General features: G+C 42.7%; 2 protein-coding genes across 4 annotated transcripts in view; one reads left to right on the top strand and one right to left on the bottom strand.

The window, feature by feature from the left end:
- Positions 1-511: 511 nt before the first annotated feature.
- LOC138101951 (uncharacterized) lies at positions 512-8755 on the bottom strand. 2 transcript variants are annotated; one of them, XM_068999697.1, is made up of 2 exons: positions 7859-8755; positions 512-2596 (listed from the first exon to the last, which is right to left on the bottom strand). In XM_068999697.1, exon 2 carries the CDS (start codon positions 2254-2256, stop codon positions 1354-1356), a length of 903 nt encoding a protein of 300 aa, XP_068855798.1. In that variant the 5' UTR covers positions 2257-2596; positions 7859-8755; the 3' UTR covers positions 512-1353. The 2 variants fall into 2 exon arrangements, with proteins under 2 accessions (XP_068855798.1, XP_068855806.1); XM_068999705.1 differs by having other exon boundaries at positions 7715-8755.
- A 632-nt stretch (positions 8756-9387) lies between these two features.
- The window catches only part of ACSS3 (acyl-CoA synthetase short chain family member 3), a 71546-nt gene continuing 66361 nt past the window's right edge, over positions 9388-14572 (top strand). Inside the window, exon 1 of one of the 2 annotated variants that reach the window (XM_068999765.1) lies at positions 9388-9818. In XM_068999765.1, the coding sequence (XP_068855866.1) occupies positions 9508-9818 (311 nt within the window). In that variant the 5' untranslated portion in view covers positions 9388-9507. The remainder of the gene's footprint in view (positions 9819-14572) is intronic. The other variant, XM_068999757.1, reaches the window with a different exon arrangement.

Below are 14572 nucleotides of genomic sequence, written 5' to 3' on the forward strand. Positions count from 1 at the left end.
ATAATTCTGGGGATATTTTTTAAATGCTAAGATAACTATGTGTGACCTGACTGGGAAGTTGTGTTCTTCAGGCATATTTGTACAATGCATGCACTACCGAGCATTCAGCAGCGATATCTGATTTCAGGGCTGTCAGTGTCAACAGTGTTTACAGTATCTGCAAGCTTCTCCCTATTTTTCCTTATTTATTTTAAAATTTTGGCTATCAAACTCTGTTGACAGCAAAAGTCCTGTCAAAGTGATGAAAGCGTGGACAAAAGAATAAAATTATTACATTTGAGAACAAGTACTTTTTATGCTACTTAGGGCTGTGTTATTGTGTCACAGACAGGGAGGAGAGTGAGGCAAACTGCAGTGCAGCACAGGATGGGTAGTTCACAGAGCACTGGGCAATGCAATAGCCTCTGCAAGCCAGGGGGAACTCTGTGAGGTAATTGTCGGGGCCCTTGCCGGGTCACCTCTTGTCCGTTTCTCGCGCTTCACGTGTCGGAGGAAAATAACTTTTCAGGGATGGGACTGTGCAACTACACGAATTTATTGTTTAAAATAACAAACGCATCAGTCGAGGCGTGAGCTTTTACAACACCTCCGAGTAATGGCAACTAGTCACAAGATTTAGGGTTACATCGTAATTTATAACTTCCTAATCCAATAGATACTTAAAACTACACTTTGTTTTAGATTAATGACCTATCACCTGTGGCACTTCTCACTGCAATGCAGCTTATGTTTTGACCAATAACTTCTCATGTCACGTACACACAGACGTCTCTCTTATACCATCTAAATTCTTAACTTAAACTATATAAAATCACACTATTATATTTTAAAACCCTTCACCAAAACACCCAGTGTTCAATTTTACTTATAATGATAGGAACACAAGTTTGTAATCCTGTTGCTTAAAGTCCACAAATCTCTGTCAATTAAGCCAGACCTAGTCTCTTCCAGGGTTGTAAATCAAAGCCTCCTTTAATTGCAGGAGTTTCTACTCCTCTGTCTCCCACATCTCCCCCTCCTTTCTGCACCAAAAAAATTCCTTTGATGGATTTATCAATCATTCGCTGTACACATTGAAACAGACATGGCACCATTATGAGAACTATTACTATAACTGTCAAAATATATAGGCCTGTTGTAAGACACTTTTTTACCCACGATGCTAAACCCCATCCACTAAACAAATTATCCAACCACGTTCCATCATCGATTCTTATTTTCGACACACCCTCTTTAAGTTGTTGTATGCTCTTGTAAATAGACTCTGAGTGGTCAGACAGATTCATACAGCACATCCTCTCAAAGTCTTTGCATCCATGTCCATGGGCTAGTAAAAGAAAATCAATGGCTGCTCTATTTTGCAAAGTGGCATGCCTCACATTTTTGACATCTGCTAATGTCAAAAAGGCCACTTAATGCAAGGGATGTAGCGTTAGATTGTTTACTCAGCCAACATCCCAACCGATCCAACTGCTTTAACGCAACTACTGAGGCAACTGGTGGCATAAGAAGAGATGTTACAAGCCTTTTTCCATAGCCCCATGGGGTAAAATCATCTTTGCACTCTGGTCCACATTGATGCGGAGTAGATCTTTTTTGTCTGTGTCGCACATTGGCAATTGTCTTCATATTAGGAGTAAATAATGTAAGCTCTCCCAAAGTACACGGACCACCCTTAATGTTTGAAGGGATAGCTGGCCATGCTCTGTCTCCACATACAAAAAACATTCCTCTTGGTAATTGCAGAGGAATAGAGCTAGGTGCAGATGAAACTACAAAAGTATTATTACACCAAAAGGAGTGGTTCTTATACACAGGGTGATATGGAGAAACATCTTTCATCAGTGATTGATTCATGTTTGTAGAATAGAACTCAACACAGAATTTCACTTTTACAGAACCAAGGATTTCCAATTCTTCAGGTTCATCAGAGATTTTAGGAAGATAGGGAGTCCACCATTCCCATGTATTTACTGGAGTATAGTGTTCCCAAACTTCTGATCCTGCAAAGATACCTCGTAAGGCCCTGTCAATTTTCTCTGGGATTGGCCAATTCTCTATTGGAACATTGACTAGACAAGTTGAAAATGGATTTTCTGGAGTTGTGGTAGACAGACATAGAGTATCCAATCCTGAAGCATTAGCTAAAGTCACCCAAACATTGGTCTTAGGTTGATCGACCGGCAAAGCTACTCCACCGAAAGTAAACAAGACAAACAAAGCAAAAAACAAACTTAACATTTGATTAGATTTCATGTTTCTTGAAAGTTCTCTTGGCAAAAGACTCCTTCTCAAATCTCAATCTCTAAACTAATTTGTAAGAATATTTTTGTATTTCCCAATTTTACTTTCACTTTATTTAATGATGAGGATTATTTGCCAAAAGATCTTTACAACACATTTGCTTATACACGCTTACATCAATCTAAAACCTAAAATTTACAGCTTTAACAATAAAACAAAAGATTGCAGGTATGGGCTGTAGTCTCTGCGAAGTTCACGTCTGCGTACTCTCTTCTGTACTCGTAGAGTTGTCAGCTTCTTTCTGCGCAATATGGTTTCACATTCTTCGCAGGAAGCCACCTAGGTCCTGTACCTGTAGAAACACAAGCAAACCCTTTGCCCCAGGTTATTAATGGGAACGGACCTTCTATTTGTCCTGTTTCTGGATTTCTAATCAGAACCAAAGGATTTTCTCTTAACTTTGCATGTGTGCTATTAGAGAAATGCCTAAATATTGGAGGATCAGGCTCTGTAGAAGAACTATTCAAAAAGTTATAAACATACAAAGCTTTACTTAATCGCATCTGTGGTGTTGCTTGTGCTAGATCTCCCTTTTGCTGATCTAAAATACGTTTCAAGGAATGATGTGTCCTTTCTACAATTGCCTGACTCGTGGGCGAATAAGGAATGCCGAAAGTATGGCGAACACCCCAATTCATCAAAAATGTGGCTACTTTCTGAGCTGTATAAGCAGGACCATTGTCTGTTTTTATTTCTTGAGGCACCCCCAAGGAAGCGAAAGCTTGCAAAAAATGCTGACACACGATTTGCTGTCTCTCCTGTGTGTACAGAAGCAAAAACTGCATTGGAAAATGTATCCACTGATAGATGGATATTTTTATATTTTCCAAAGGACGGATATTTAGTGATATCCGTTTGCCACAATTGCAAACTCTGTAGCCCTCAAGGATTTACTGCTCCCATGGAGACAGGAGGCTGCACCAGTTGGCAATCTGGGCAGGTATTTACAATTGCTCCAGCCTGGTCTCTGGAAAGATGAAACATTCTCATAAGAGCTTGTGCATTCTGATGAAAAAAGGCATGACTCAACTTTGCTTGTTCAAAAGTATTTGGCAAGGTGTTCACTATAGCAACTGTTAACTTATCAGCCCTGGAGTTGCCCTCCGCCAGGAATCCTGGGAGTGAAGAATGAGCTCTAATATGGGAGACAAAATATTGATTAGTTTTATTTTGCACAAGGGTATAAAGACAGTTAAGATGACGATACAGAGCATCATTGCTAACATCCTTCAGAACTGATCCTTCTATTCTCTTAACTATATTAGCAACATAAGCAGAATCTGTAATCAAATTAAAAGGCTCTGGGAAAAGCTGAAATGCCCTAACTACTGCGGCAAGTTCTACTACCTGGGTTGAACCTTCTACTATTTGAATATTCTGTTTCCATGTTTTAGTTTCTGAGTCTTGCCACGTAACGACCGAGCGATGGGTCTTCCCTGGCCCATCACTAAAAATTGTCACAGCATCCAAAGGCACTTCACTTAACAGTGGTCTTTCTCTAAAGCTTAATTTTGCCTGAAATAGTTTATGACTAGGGAAATGAATAGAACAAGTACCTGGATAATTCAATAATGCAATCTGAAGTTCTTCTGAGTTTAGTAATGCCCAATCAAAATATCGTTTCTTCAGAGGCAAATAAATTATCGCAAACTCCTTGCCTGCCATAGTTAACAACCTTGACCTGCCTCTGATTATAATCTGAGCTAACATTTCCATCGTTGTGAAGATTGTTTTTGGAGATCTATAAGGCAAAAAAACCCATTCTATTATCAATAAGGGATTTTTGGCAGAAGCATCCCATTGAAATATAAGACCATACAATTGCATTTTTTCCCCCAGTACTGCAAGGAAAAATGGTTGTGAATCTACACAACGATGTGCTTGTCTTTTCTGTAAAGCCTCTGTTACTCTGTCAAGTGCCTTTAGAGCTTCAGGTGTGAGGGTTCTTGGGGAAGTAATGTCACAATCTCCCTTTAACAAATCAAAAACTGGAGCAAGTTCATCATTAGTAATCCCTAAAGTAACTCTAATCCAATTTATCTCTCCCAAAAGCTGCTGCAAATCTTGTAAAGTATGAACTTTAATTCGAAGCTGTATTTTCTGTGGCCTAATTGACTGTTCTGTCATTTTCCATCCCAAATATTTCCACGGTGGAGTTTCTTGTATTTTTGACGTAGAAATCTCAAGTCCAGCCCTTTTAATCTCTGTTACAACGCTGTCACGAGCTTCCTCCATCTCCTTCCGTGTGGGTGCTGAAATTAACAGATCATCCATGTAATGTAGAATCTTCGCTTTAGGGTGTTTTCGCCTAGCTGGAGACAAGGCTTTTGCCACAAACCATTGACATATAGTAGGTGAATTTTTCATCCCTTGAGGAAGCACAACCCAGTGGTACCTCATCAATGGTTCTTGTCGATTAATACTTGGAACGGAGAATGCGAAACGCGGGGCATCTTCTGGATGAAGTGGAATATTGAAAAAACAGTCCTTTAAATCAATGATAACTAAAGGCCAGTCTCGGGGAATCATAGAGAGCGAAGGAAGTCCAGGTTGGAGGGGTCCCATATCTTCTATTACTTCGTTGATCCTTCTAAGGTCTTGAAGCAGTCTCCAGGTATTAGAGGTCTTCTTGTGTATAACAAACACTGGTGAATTCCAAGGACTAGTTGTTTCTATGATATGTCCTTCTTGCAATTGTTCCTGCACTAATTTCTTAAGGGCACTCAATTTTTCCTCTTCTAGGGGCCATTGATTAACCCAGATGGCTTCATCGGTTTTCCATGAAAGCTTAGGGGTGGTGAGTGCCTGCATGGCCCCTACTAAAAATCCACTTCCAACTTGACTCCCCACTGAGATAACAAATCTCTTCCCCAGACTGTAATAGGCTTTTTCACAATAAAAGGACGAACAATTGCTGTTTTTCCTTCAGGTCCTCTGACTGTAATCGCAGATTCACTTTGTAAGCATAAAGTGGCGCCCCCTATTCCTGTGAGGGTATCCAGGGGAGTTACCAACTTCCAGTCTTTTGGCCAAAACAAGTGAGAAATAATAGTAACATCTGCTCCTGTATCTAGTAGGCCTTGAACCATGATTGTTTTATTGTTATGCATTAAACTGCAAGTCAGTAAAGGCCTGTCACGTCCAATATGCTCTGTCCAGAAAATCTCTGGTCCTAAGTTTGAATTTTCTGTTATAGGTGGCCGCCCTTCCATCTCTATCGCTCTGCGTACAGCTGTAGTAGGCACTGCAACAGCAGTGGCTAATTGCGTTCCTGCAGGAACAACTAAAGGAGGTTGTAATGCTTGAGCCAAAATTGTAAGCTCTTCATGATAGTTTGCTGAAACAATTGTTGGATAAACCACGAGACCTATAATACGACACGCATCTTTTCCCATAATTAAAAAGTCCTGCTTTTCTTCAGATGTCCCAGTAACTCCTGTGGGTATCAGGTAGTGGGAACTATTCATAAAACATATCAATTTGGAGGCTGACAAGGTACAGAATGCTCCAGGGGGCAAGAGGTTTGAGTCGCTCGGGAGATGTTTGACCATTCTGCTAACTGTGTGCGACTTTGGTTTCCATAGGATTGAAGCTCTGGGTAATGAACTGCTGCTATTTGTTTCGTCACGCGGCGAGGCATCGCGCTCAAAAATTCGTTTCCCGGCAAGAGATTCCCATCTACATATCTAGAGTGACATCTGTTAGCATAATGTCTTCCCTTTCTACATCTCGGACAACGTAATGGTTTTGTTGAAATCTCTCCAAGCCCTGGACAATTTTTCATTAAATGTCCAGGCTCACCACATCGAAAGCACACTCTTTCATCTATATTAGCTCGTGGCATTGCTCGAGAATTGCTTACAGCAAGAGCATTAAGTGCTGTTACAAGTCTTTTATCCAACATCTCAGCTTGAGCAGAAAGCCTCTTATCCATCATCTCAGCTTGACTGGTAATAGCTCTTTCCAGTTTTTCTCCTAATGAATCAGTTTGAATAACAGCTGTATGCTGTGCATTACCAACTTTACTACATGCTTCAAGCATATCTGAAATACTTGGTTGTACCCCTGGTAAAGCTCTAATAGTTCACTGACACTCTTCATTAGCATTAACATAAGCAAGATTTCGTAATAAAATCGGACGAGCAACATCATCCTCACACTGTCTCTCCAAAGCCTGGGTCAGCCGATCAATGAAGGAAGAAAAGGTCTCGGTCGGACCCTGCTTGATTTGTGTATAGGCACCTTGTGGAGAACCCACAGGCTCGATTTGCAAAAGTGCCCTTTTAGCTGCTTCTTTGAGGTCAGCAAGGACTGCCCTTGCCAGATCTGCTTGATCTTCTGGCCTGTCATGAGGTGGATCTCCTGCCAGTTGTGCAAGTGTCAAAGCTGCATTAGGACCTCCTGCATAATTCTCTATCAGTTTTCCAAGAAGTCTACGCCACTTTAAATCCCACAACAAATACTGCGAGTCAGTCAAAAGCATGGAGGCAATGTTCTTACAGTCAAAAGGTGTTAAGTCCACATGATCTAAAGTTGCTTTTAATAGCTGCTTAAAGTAGGGAGATCCCAAACCACTCTCCTTTATAGCTCTCCTTAAATCCTTAATGTCGTCATGTGCCAGGGCTTCCCATCTCGGGTTTGCTCCTCCTCTCCCATACCTCACCGGCAATGCTAACAGTGATTTACGAGCTGGGACAAGATCATCCTCTTTAGATACCTCCCGATGTATAACATCCCAATTTGTTAAAACAGGCTTTTCCCTTAGATTTATTTCTCTCTGCTTATCGGCAGAGGAGAGCCTATTCATATCTTGCAGGCTTAAATTAGATTCATTCACCGATGGTAAACACTCATCCTGAGTTTGCACATCTGCTGTGCTACCGGCAACCCTCCGAGTTGTCATGGGGGCATCCATCTTTGCTTTCATCACTTCCGAAGATGTCATTTCCGGAGATGTCATTTCCGGGGCCTCCCGCCCTCCGGCACCATACATCACTTTCGAGGGCTCCCCCCTCTTCTCTCCACCACCCCCCCCTTCGGGTGCAATATTACAAGCGGCCGGAGGGGGCGACTGCGAGGGAGCCCGTGGCGCAGTTAAAATTTCGGAGCCGCCATTAATCACCGAGCTGTTCAACAATTCTATCACCACCCGGCAAGCAGGGATTAACATAGCTGCCGTCTTATCGCGTTTTGAAGCGAGATCGTAAAGTCTAGTCGCAATATCATCCCAAACTGATTTAGTAAGAAGAAGTTCAAAGTCAACATCAGGGCAATTACGGAAAACCCAAAGCAATAAATCTTTCACTTCTTTGCTGGGAAGAGGCTCAGAATGCAACTTCAGCAAGGCATCTAACTTATTATAAACATCCCTCTGTTCTTTTGAAATATTTTCACCCATCTCTCTACCTACCCGGCCCCTGCCTTCACTCAATCGTTGAAGACAGATTTCCTACCGGCGTGCTGGGGAGAAATCGACCTGCGACTCTCCGTCAAGCTTCCTTTCAGCTTAAGCTCTCGCCGGATCACCCTTCCTTTCAGGGTACGGATAACTCACGTTGACTGAGGGAATCCTCTTCATCCTACTCCGACCTCTGCGCCGTAAATTCGCCGCACACGGGGCACCACTTGTCGGGGCCCTTGCCGGGTCACCCCCCGTCCGTTTCTCGCGCTTCACGTGTCGGAGGAAAATAACTTTTCAGGGATGGGACTGTGCAACTACACGAATTTATTGTTTAAAATAACAAACGCATCAGTCGAGGCGTGAGCTTTTACAACACCTCCGAGTAATGGCGACTAGTCACAAGATTTAGGGTTACATCGTAATTTATAACTTCCTAATCCAATAGATACTTAAAACTACACTTTGTTTTAGATTAATGACCTATCACCTGTGGCACTTCTCACTGCAATGCAGCTTATGTTTTGACCAATAACTTCTCATGTCACGTACACACAGACGTCTCTCTTATACCATCTAAATTCTTAACTTAAACTATATAAAATCACACTATTATATTTTAAAACCCTTCACCAAAACACCCAGTGTACAATTTTACTTATAATGATAGGAACACAAGTTTGTAATCCTGTTGCTTAAAGTCCACAAATCTCTGTCAATTAAGCCAGACCTAGTCTCTTCCAGGGTTGTAAATCAAAGCCTCCTTTAATTGCAGGAGTTTCTACTCCTCTGTCTCCCACAATAGGCCTCAGAAACAAAAGCAGGAACCATTCTTTATGCTGAAAGATGACTAGGGTTTCTGAACATGACCTAAAACTTGTGATGAACTTGAACTCCACCCCACATGTATTTTGAGCCAGAATAATACACTCATTTCATGTATGAAACCTACTGTAGTGGCTAAACAGTCTATTTCTTCTCATTCCCTTACTCCTTTACCTGTAATGTGGTAAATTGCTATGTTCTTATTGCACTAATTCAACACAACAATCAGGAATCAGGTGCCTAAATTGATTGCTAATATAAAACACATTATAGAGTGCCTCTTTGCCATATGGCATTTTTATAATGTGATTTCAGGAAGAATATACTGAAAAACCTGTGATGGATATACCTATTAAAGCACTAAAATAATTTCGTAAGCGATAAAATAACATTTGAAGCGGGTGTACGTCTTAGCTAACTTGTGCATTATAATACTCTGAAATATTACCACTGAAACTCAGGGAGGATTTCTAAGTATACACCATAATGAGCAAAACAGAAGATCCACTACAGATGACAGAGATCTTCTGGAAAGCAGAATGAACTTTATCCTCTGGCACAAACAGTATGCCTCATTTTATCACTGGGAAGTTTCTCAAAGCAAGAATGTCTTTCAAAATAAATACTTGAGGAGTACTCTGGCTACGTGTCACGCAGACCTGTAAGTCACAGGTCAGTCTCTCCCCCGTCTTCGGTCGCACCAAGCGCTGACGGGTCCCGAAACCCCGGCGCCGGCCGCCACCCGGCCCGCTCGGCGCGACCCTCACCGCCCTGCTCCAGTCGCTTCCCGGGAGCTCCGAGGGGCGGTGGCACCCGGGGGCAGGGCCGGGGCGGGGCAGTTCGGCCCGCCCGCGCCAGGGCAGTCCCGCTGTGTCCCGCCGGCCTTAGGGAGCCGCTGCCGTTCCGTCCTGTGTTGGCCGAGGGTGTTTTGGAGCCTTAGCGAAGCCCGTGCGGCCGCTCTCCCTTGAAGGCCGCAGAAAATGGGTTTCCTGGGCAGGCTAGCGGCGCTGCCAAAATTTAGTGGGGCGGCCGCAGGTCGGGGCGGCGGTGCCTGGCGGCGGCCGAGCCGACCCTGCGCGGAGGGCCCGCTCCCGGCCCGGGCCGCCGCTGCCCCCCGCCCGCCGCTCGCCGGCCGCGCCGCTTCTTCCCGGGCGCTGGGTAAGTACGAGGAAGTTTTTCGGTCCTGCCTGGCGGAGCCCGAGAAGGTCTGGGGAGAAGTCGCCGAGCAGATCCAGTGGTACAAGCCCTGGGTCCGGACCCTGGAGAGGGGCAGCCTGGGGAGCGCCTCATGGTGAGTACCCGAGTGCCCCCGGTGCGGTTCGGAGGCCGGGCACGGCCGGGGCGGCACAGCTCGGCTGTGGCGGGGAGGGAGGGCTGCCTGCACAGCGGGCTGCCGGTGTGCTGGGCTTGGGGTCATGTGCTCACCACAGAACTATCCCAGCGTCTTTCTGGGATTGCCGGTGTACCATCGCTGATGGAGGAGACGACTGCGGAGCTTGAAGGAGTTAAATGATTACACTTTGTTAAACATAATCACTAAGTTAAGCAGCATGGGCGAGGGCGCGTTAGCGTGCGCTCTGGCAAGCGTGACATGTGCGTGTGTGAGTCTATGTGCGGCTCGATGATGTAGATGAATGCTCCTGATGCTCCCCTGTCCAACCCCTTTTGGGTCTGAATTGGCAACAAGTTGCCGTGAACATCGAAACCCGGCTTCAGGTGCCAGGGGAGGCAGGTGTATGGAAACACAGGTGTATAAAAACTGTGGCTTTCGGGATTGGTTAACCTCAGATACTGTCTAAGTAGGTCATAGTTTAGATGTTGTCGTTAAGGAAATGTTTGGCAAAGGCATTGGCATTGTGATATATATCTTCATCAGTGAATGGTGAGCTACCCTAAGACAGAATATGATATCCTTATTATAAATTGCTAGATAGTATTTTCAATACTTTCTCAAAGGTAGTTTACTGTTAAAATTCTGTATTTACCATTTTGCCTCTTTTTCAGCAAGCTTACATCATGCTTTTTGATATTTTCTCAAGAAAAGCTGATGCAGAGTATAAAAGACACTGTAGGATAGGGGTCATCTTTCTTTGGTACATCAATGTTCTCTGCCCTTTTTGTATTTTTCTGGTTTGTTTTTGATTAAAATGCTAATAATTCTAATATATAATTTAAAATACTAATTATTTTCAAATCTGTACAAATTAAGAGATACAGAACCAGTGGAGTGGAGCTTGGTTTCTTACTGGTGTCTGATATCATTGCTTGACACGTCTAGTAGTGAAAATTTATATGTCTTAAGCTAAATTATAAGCAACACCCAGCCATGGTGGGCTGTATAACAGTCAGAAGTTCTAAAATGGTTAGATAGGGTCCTTGAGGCTTTGATCTCGAGGTCATGGCACTTTTCAGAAAGTCCAGGTAGGATTACCCACATAATTAGGGTCTAGACAAGAGACTAGAGAACAAGTCCTATGAGGAGCAACTGAGGGAGCTGGGGTTGTTATTTAGCCTGGAGAAAAGGATGCTCAGGGGAGACCTTATTGCTCTCTGTAACTACCTAAAAGGAGGTTGTAGCCAGGTGGGGGTTGGCCTCTTCTCCCAAGTAACAAGTGATAGGACCTTAAGAGGGAATGGCCTCAAGTTGCACCAGAGGAGGTTTAGATATTAGAAATATTGGATATTAGGAATATTGCATATCAGGAAAAACTTCCTCACTGAAAAGGTTGTTAAACATTAGAACAGGCTGCCCTGGGAAGTGAAGGAATTGCCATCCCTGGAGTTATTTAAAAGATGTGTAGATGTGGCAGTTAGGGACAACATGTAGTGGTGGACTTGGCAGTGCTGGGTTTAATGGTTGGACTTGATGATCTTAAGGTCTTTTCCAACCTAATTGGTTTTGTGATCCTGTGATTAAAGACCAGTAAAGCTCATTGACTGTGGCATTCCCAAACCTAATGAAATCGGTAAAATGGTTACTTTTGAAGAACTAAGGAACGAGAATATTATACATGCAAATAAACACAGTTTTGCTATCAGATTCTGTCACACAAGTGTGGTATGATTTGCTGAGCAGGATAAGCTTGCTTCCTCAAAGTGTCATAGTTAGGTGTTTGTAAAGCATTGTGAATTCTCAGGTGGAAGTTATTTGGCCTTTTGAGAGGGAAAAATGGATGTTTCATGGTCTGAAGTCAAACTTGTCTTCCAAACTCTTTTCTAGCTTCACTTTTTAACTTGCATCTTTCGTCCTCTGTGGATGCAGAAACTGAAATTATCTTTTTTTTATGTGGGCAAATAATTAAAGGGAGGTTGTACGGAAGACAGAGCCAGACTTTTTAGTGGTGTCCAGTGACAGGACCAGAGGCAATGGGCACAAATTGAAGCACAAGATTTTCCCTTTAAGTGTCCAGAAACACTTTTTAAATGTGAGGGTGACTGAGCACTGGCACAGAGCTGGTTGTGGGATCTCCATCCTTGGAGATATTAAAATGCCATCTGTACATGGTCGTGGTTTACTGACTCCAGGCTGACCTTGTAGAAGCCTAGAAGATAAGGGTGGTAATGTGTGTGTCTCAAACACCCATAGCCAGATAGCTGTGAAGCCAACCAAGGATTGTTGGTAATAACAACACTGTGAGAAAGAACAGGATGTGGCTGGAGAATGGGGCCATACAAAGGTAGGGCGGCACTTTTCTGGGACAAGTGTCCTTGTTCTAGCTCCTGGAGATAAGCACAACCTGGTGCAGGGCAGGAGGAAGGTTGAGAAGTGGGCATGGACTGTGGGGGGGGGGATCAGGACCACCAAAGACTGCCAAAGCCCTCTTACCCATTTTCAGAAAGGTCTGGAAGAACGGACTGTGCATGGTAACTAATTTGCATAGAAAGCAAAAAACTTATCTATGAAATGGTACCCCCACAAAGCCCAGGTGCTTGTGTGCCTCAGGTCGGGTGACAGCCCATCAGCTGGATCAACACTGGAGCCAGGACTGGTGATCTTATTTTCTTTCTTGTTTTCTTTCTCTCTCCCCCTCTTTATTTCATCTCTCTCTTTTACCTTTCACCCAACCTTTATCCAAAACCCACTGCCATGTGCTTATACTAGGGTATCAGGGACTAACTTATACCAATTTCCGTACAAAGTGTGTGGAATTTACTAATAATGTCATTCTTTTTGACCATAAGCATTTATGAATCCTTAGGTTTTGCCCTCCCCTTAAGAGTGGGATGCCACAGACCTGCCTGAGCAGGTGCCCTCCAGAGTTCCCTTCCACCCTCAAGCCAGTCTGTGATATGGCATTATACAAAGATGCAAGTCTGAAGACTCAACATCAGGCTGTAATTGCTTGCTTGCCAGATACCTGTTGCTCTGGGGATAATAAAACTTTAGGCAATTCAGATTTGTGTAAACAGATGTCTTATTGTGCAACATGCAGTTTTATTTCTTTTTTTAAGTTCACTTTAAGTGATAATAGGCTGTATGTGATAGACCGTTGTACTTTAATGCCTCTGAAGTCCCAAATGGTTACCAGCAGTCAGTGTGCTCAGCAGGGTGACAGGTGGGCAAGTACTTTGAATATAAGAGAGAGAGAACATGGATGAGGGTCTTTCATAGGACAGGCTGAAGAGAAAACAGACAAAGGAACTCAACTGAGAAAGAGGCCAGGCTTCCAAGCAAAACCATGGCTTGCTGGCTTAACAGGGTAAAGATGAAGTTCTGGGTCAGAGGTTTACCTTGGAAGCTGTTTATGGAGACCTGAAAAATAGTATTAAGAAGTTCATGTATGTGCTTCTTGAGTCAGAGTTTGTTTCCTCTTTTGGAGACATTTTATTAGGTCAATTGAAAATACAGGGTTTTTTTCAGTATCTTTGCATTTGGTTGCAAAACCTGAGACTTACAGAAACAGATGCTTTTCATGTATTTTCTAATGTAATTTATTTCAACTGAAGAAGTTGAAGGAGGCTGTTACTGTATTTAAAATGTAGGCATAAGGCAATTCTTCCTCTCTAAATGCTGTAAGAGCATGAAAGAAACATGCAACATGCTCCAGTGTGTTTTCTTCACTCTCTGCCATTGGAAATACCAGAATTATGTCAGTGGAATGCAAAATGATTTCCAGAAAGTAAGTGATCAGTGTCACCATCCCCTGACTTGTTTTTTTGAATCAGTAAGCCCAGATACTGTTCTAAATTGCATCAGTGGCTCATACAGCGCAAAACATCTGGTTTTGCCTACATGAAAAATGATAAGAGATGAGAAACATGATTGGTCAAGAAAAGGATGATGGAATTGTTTGAAATTTTTTGGTGTAAAAGCTGAAAGGGAGACCTGGATTTTAAAACACACAGAATTTGGCAAAGAAGTTGAAGGAAAAACTTCCTCGAGTTGGCTTTGAACAGGTCAAAACTGGGAGTCTTAAATTGCAACATGGGAAACATAGTCACTAGATGTTAGAGAGAAAAGTCTTTTTAATGCTGAAGTTAGTGAAACACTTGAACAGATTATTTTGGAATCTTGTGCAATCCCAGTTAAAAGGGTTAAAACAAGTATTTATTTAGGAGTGTGGAAACAGTTTTCCCTAACATGTGCAGGCAGAGAGCAATTTTGCAACATATGTTTTTTCTCTGCTGCTAAGACATAAGTGCAATATATAATCCCCTTTGAATTTTAGACATGTTGCTCAGATTGCTATCCAAATATTGCTTACACTTCTAAAACTGTGACAGGATCAATTTACATAATAATAACTCAAATTATCTAATATTGTCTAACATTTTATTCAGCTTCTGTTCTCATTTCATCTAAAAAATTTTAAAAAATAAAATCTACTTGATCCCAGGGAACCTAGCTTGGAGAAGTATATGTACCCTGCATGGCATGAAAGAATTTTATCAATATGCTTTTTTTAAAAAAAAGTGGTGCAAAATAATATTAATGCAGTTTTTCCTTTTGCATATATGCCATCTTTATTCAGAGCACTTCCATCCTTCCTCCCGTCCTTCCTCCCGTCCTTCCTCCCGTCCTTCCTTCCTTCGCCATTACATGTA

Source organism: Aphelocoma coerulescens, chromosome 1A (genome assembly GCF_041296385.1).
Source record: "Aphelocoma coerulescens isolate FSJ_1873_10779 chromosome 1A, UR_Acoe_1.0, whole genome shotgun sequence".
NCBI classification, from domain to species: domain Eukaryota; kingdom Metazoa; phylum Chordata; class Aves; order Passeriformes; family Corvidae; genus Aphelocoma; species Aphelocoma coerulescens.

Coding starts and splice junctions, on each gene's coding strand:
- LOC138101951 (XM_068999697.1), bottom strand. CDS start 2,256: ATGAAATCTAATCAAATGTTAAGTTTGTTTTTTGCTTTGTTTGTCTTG.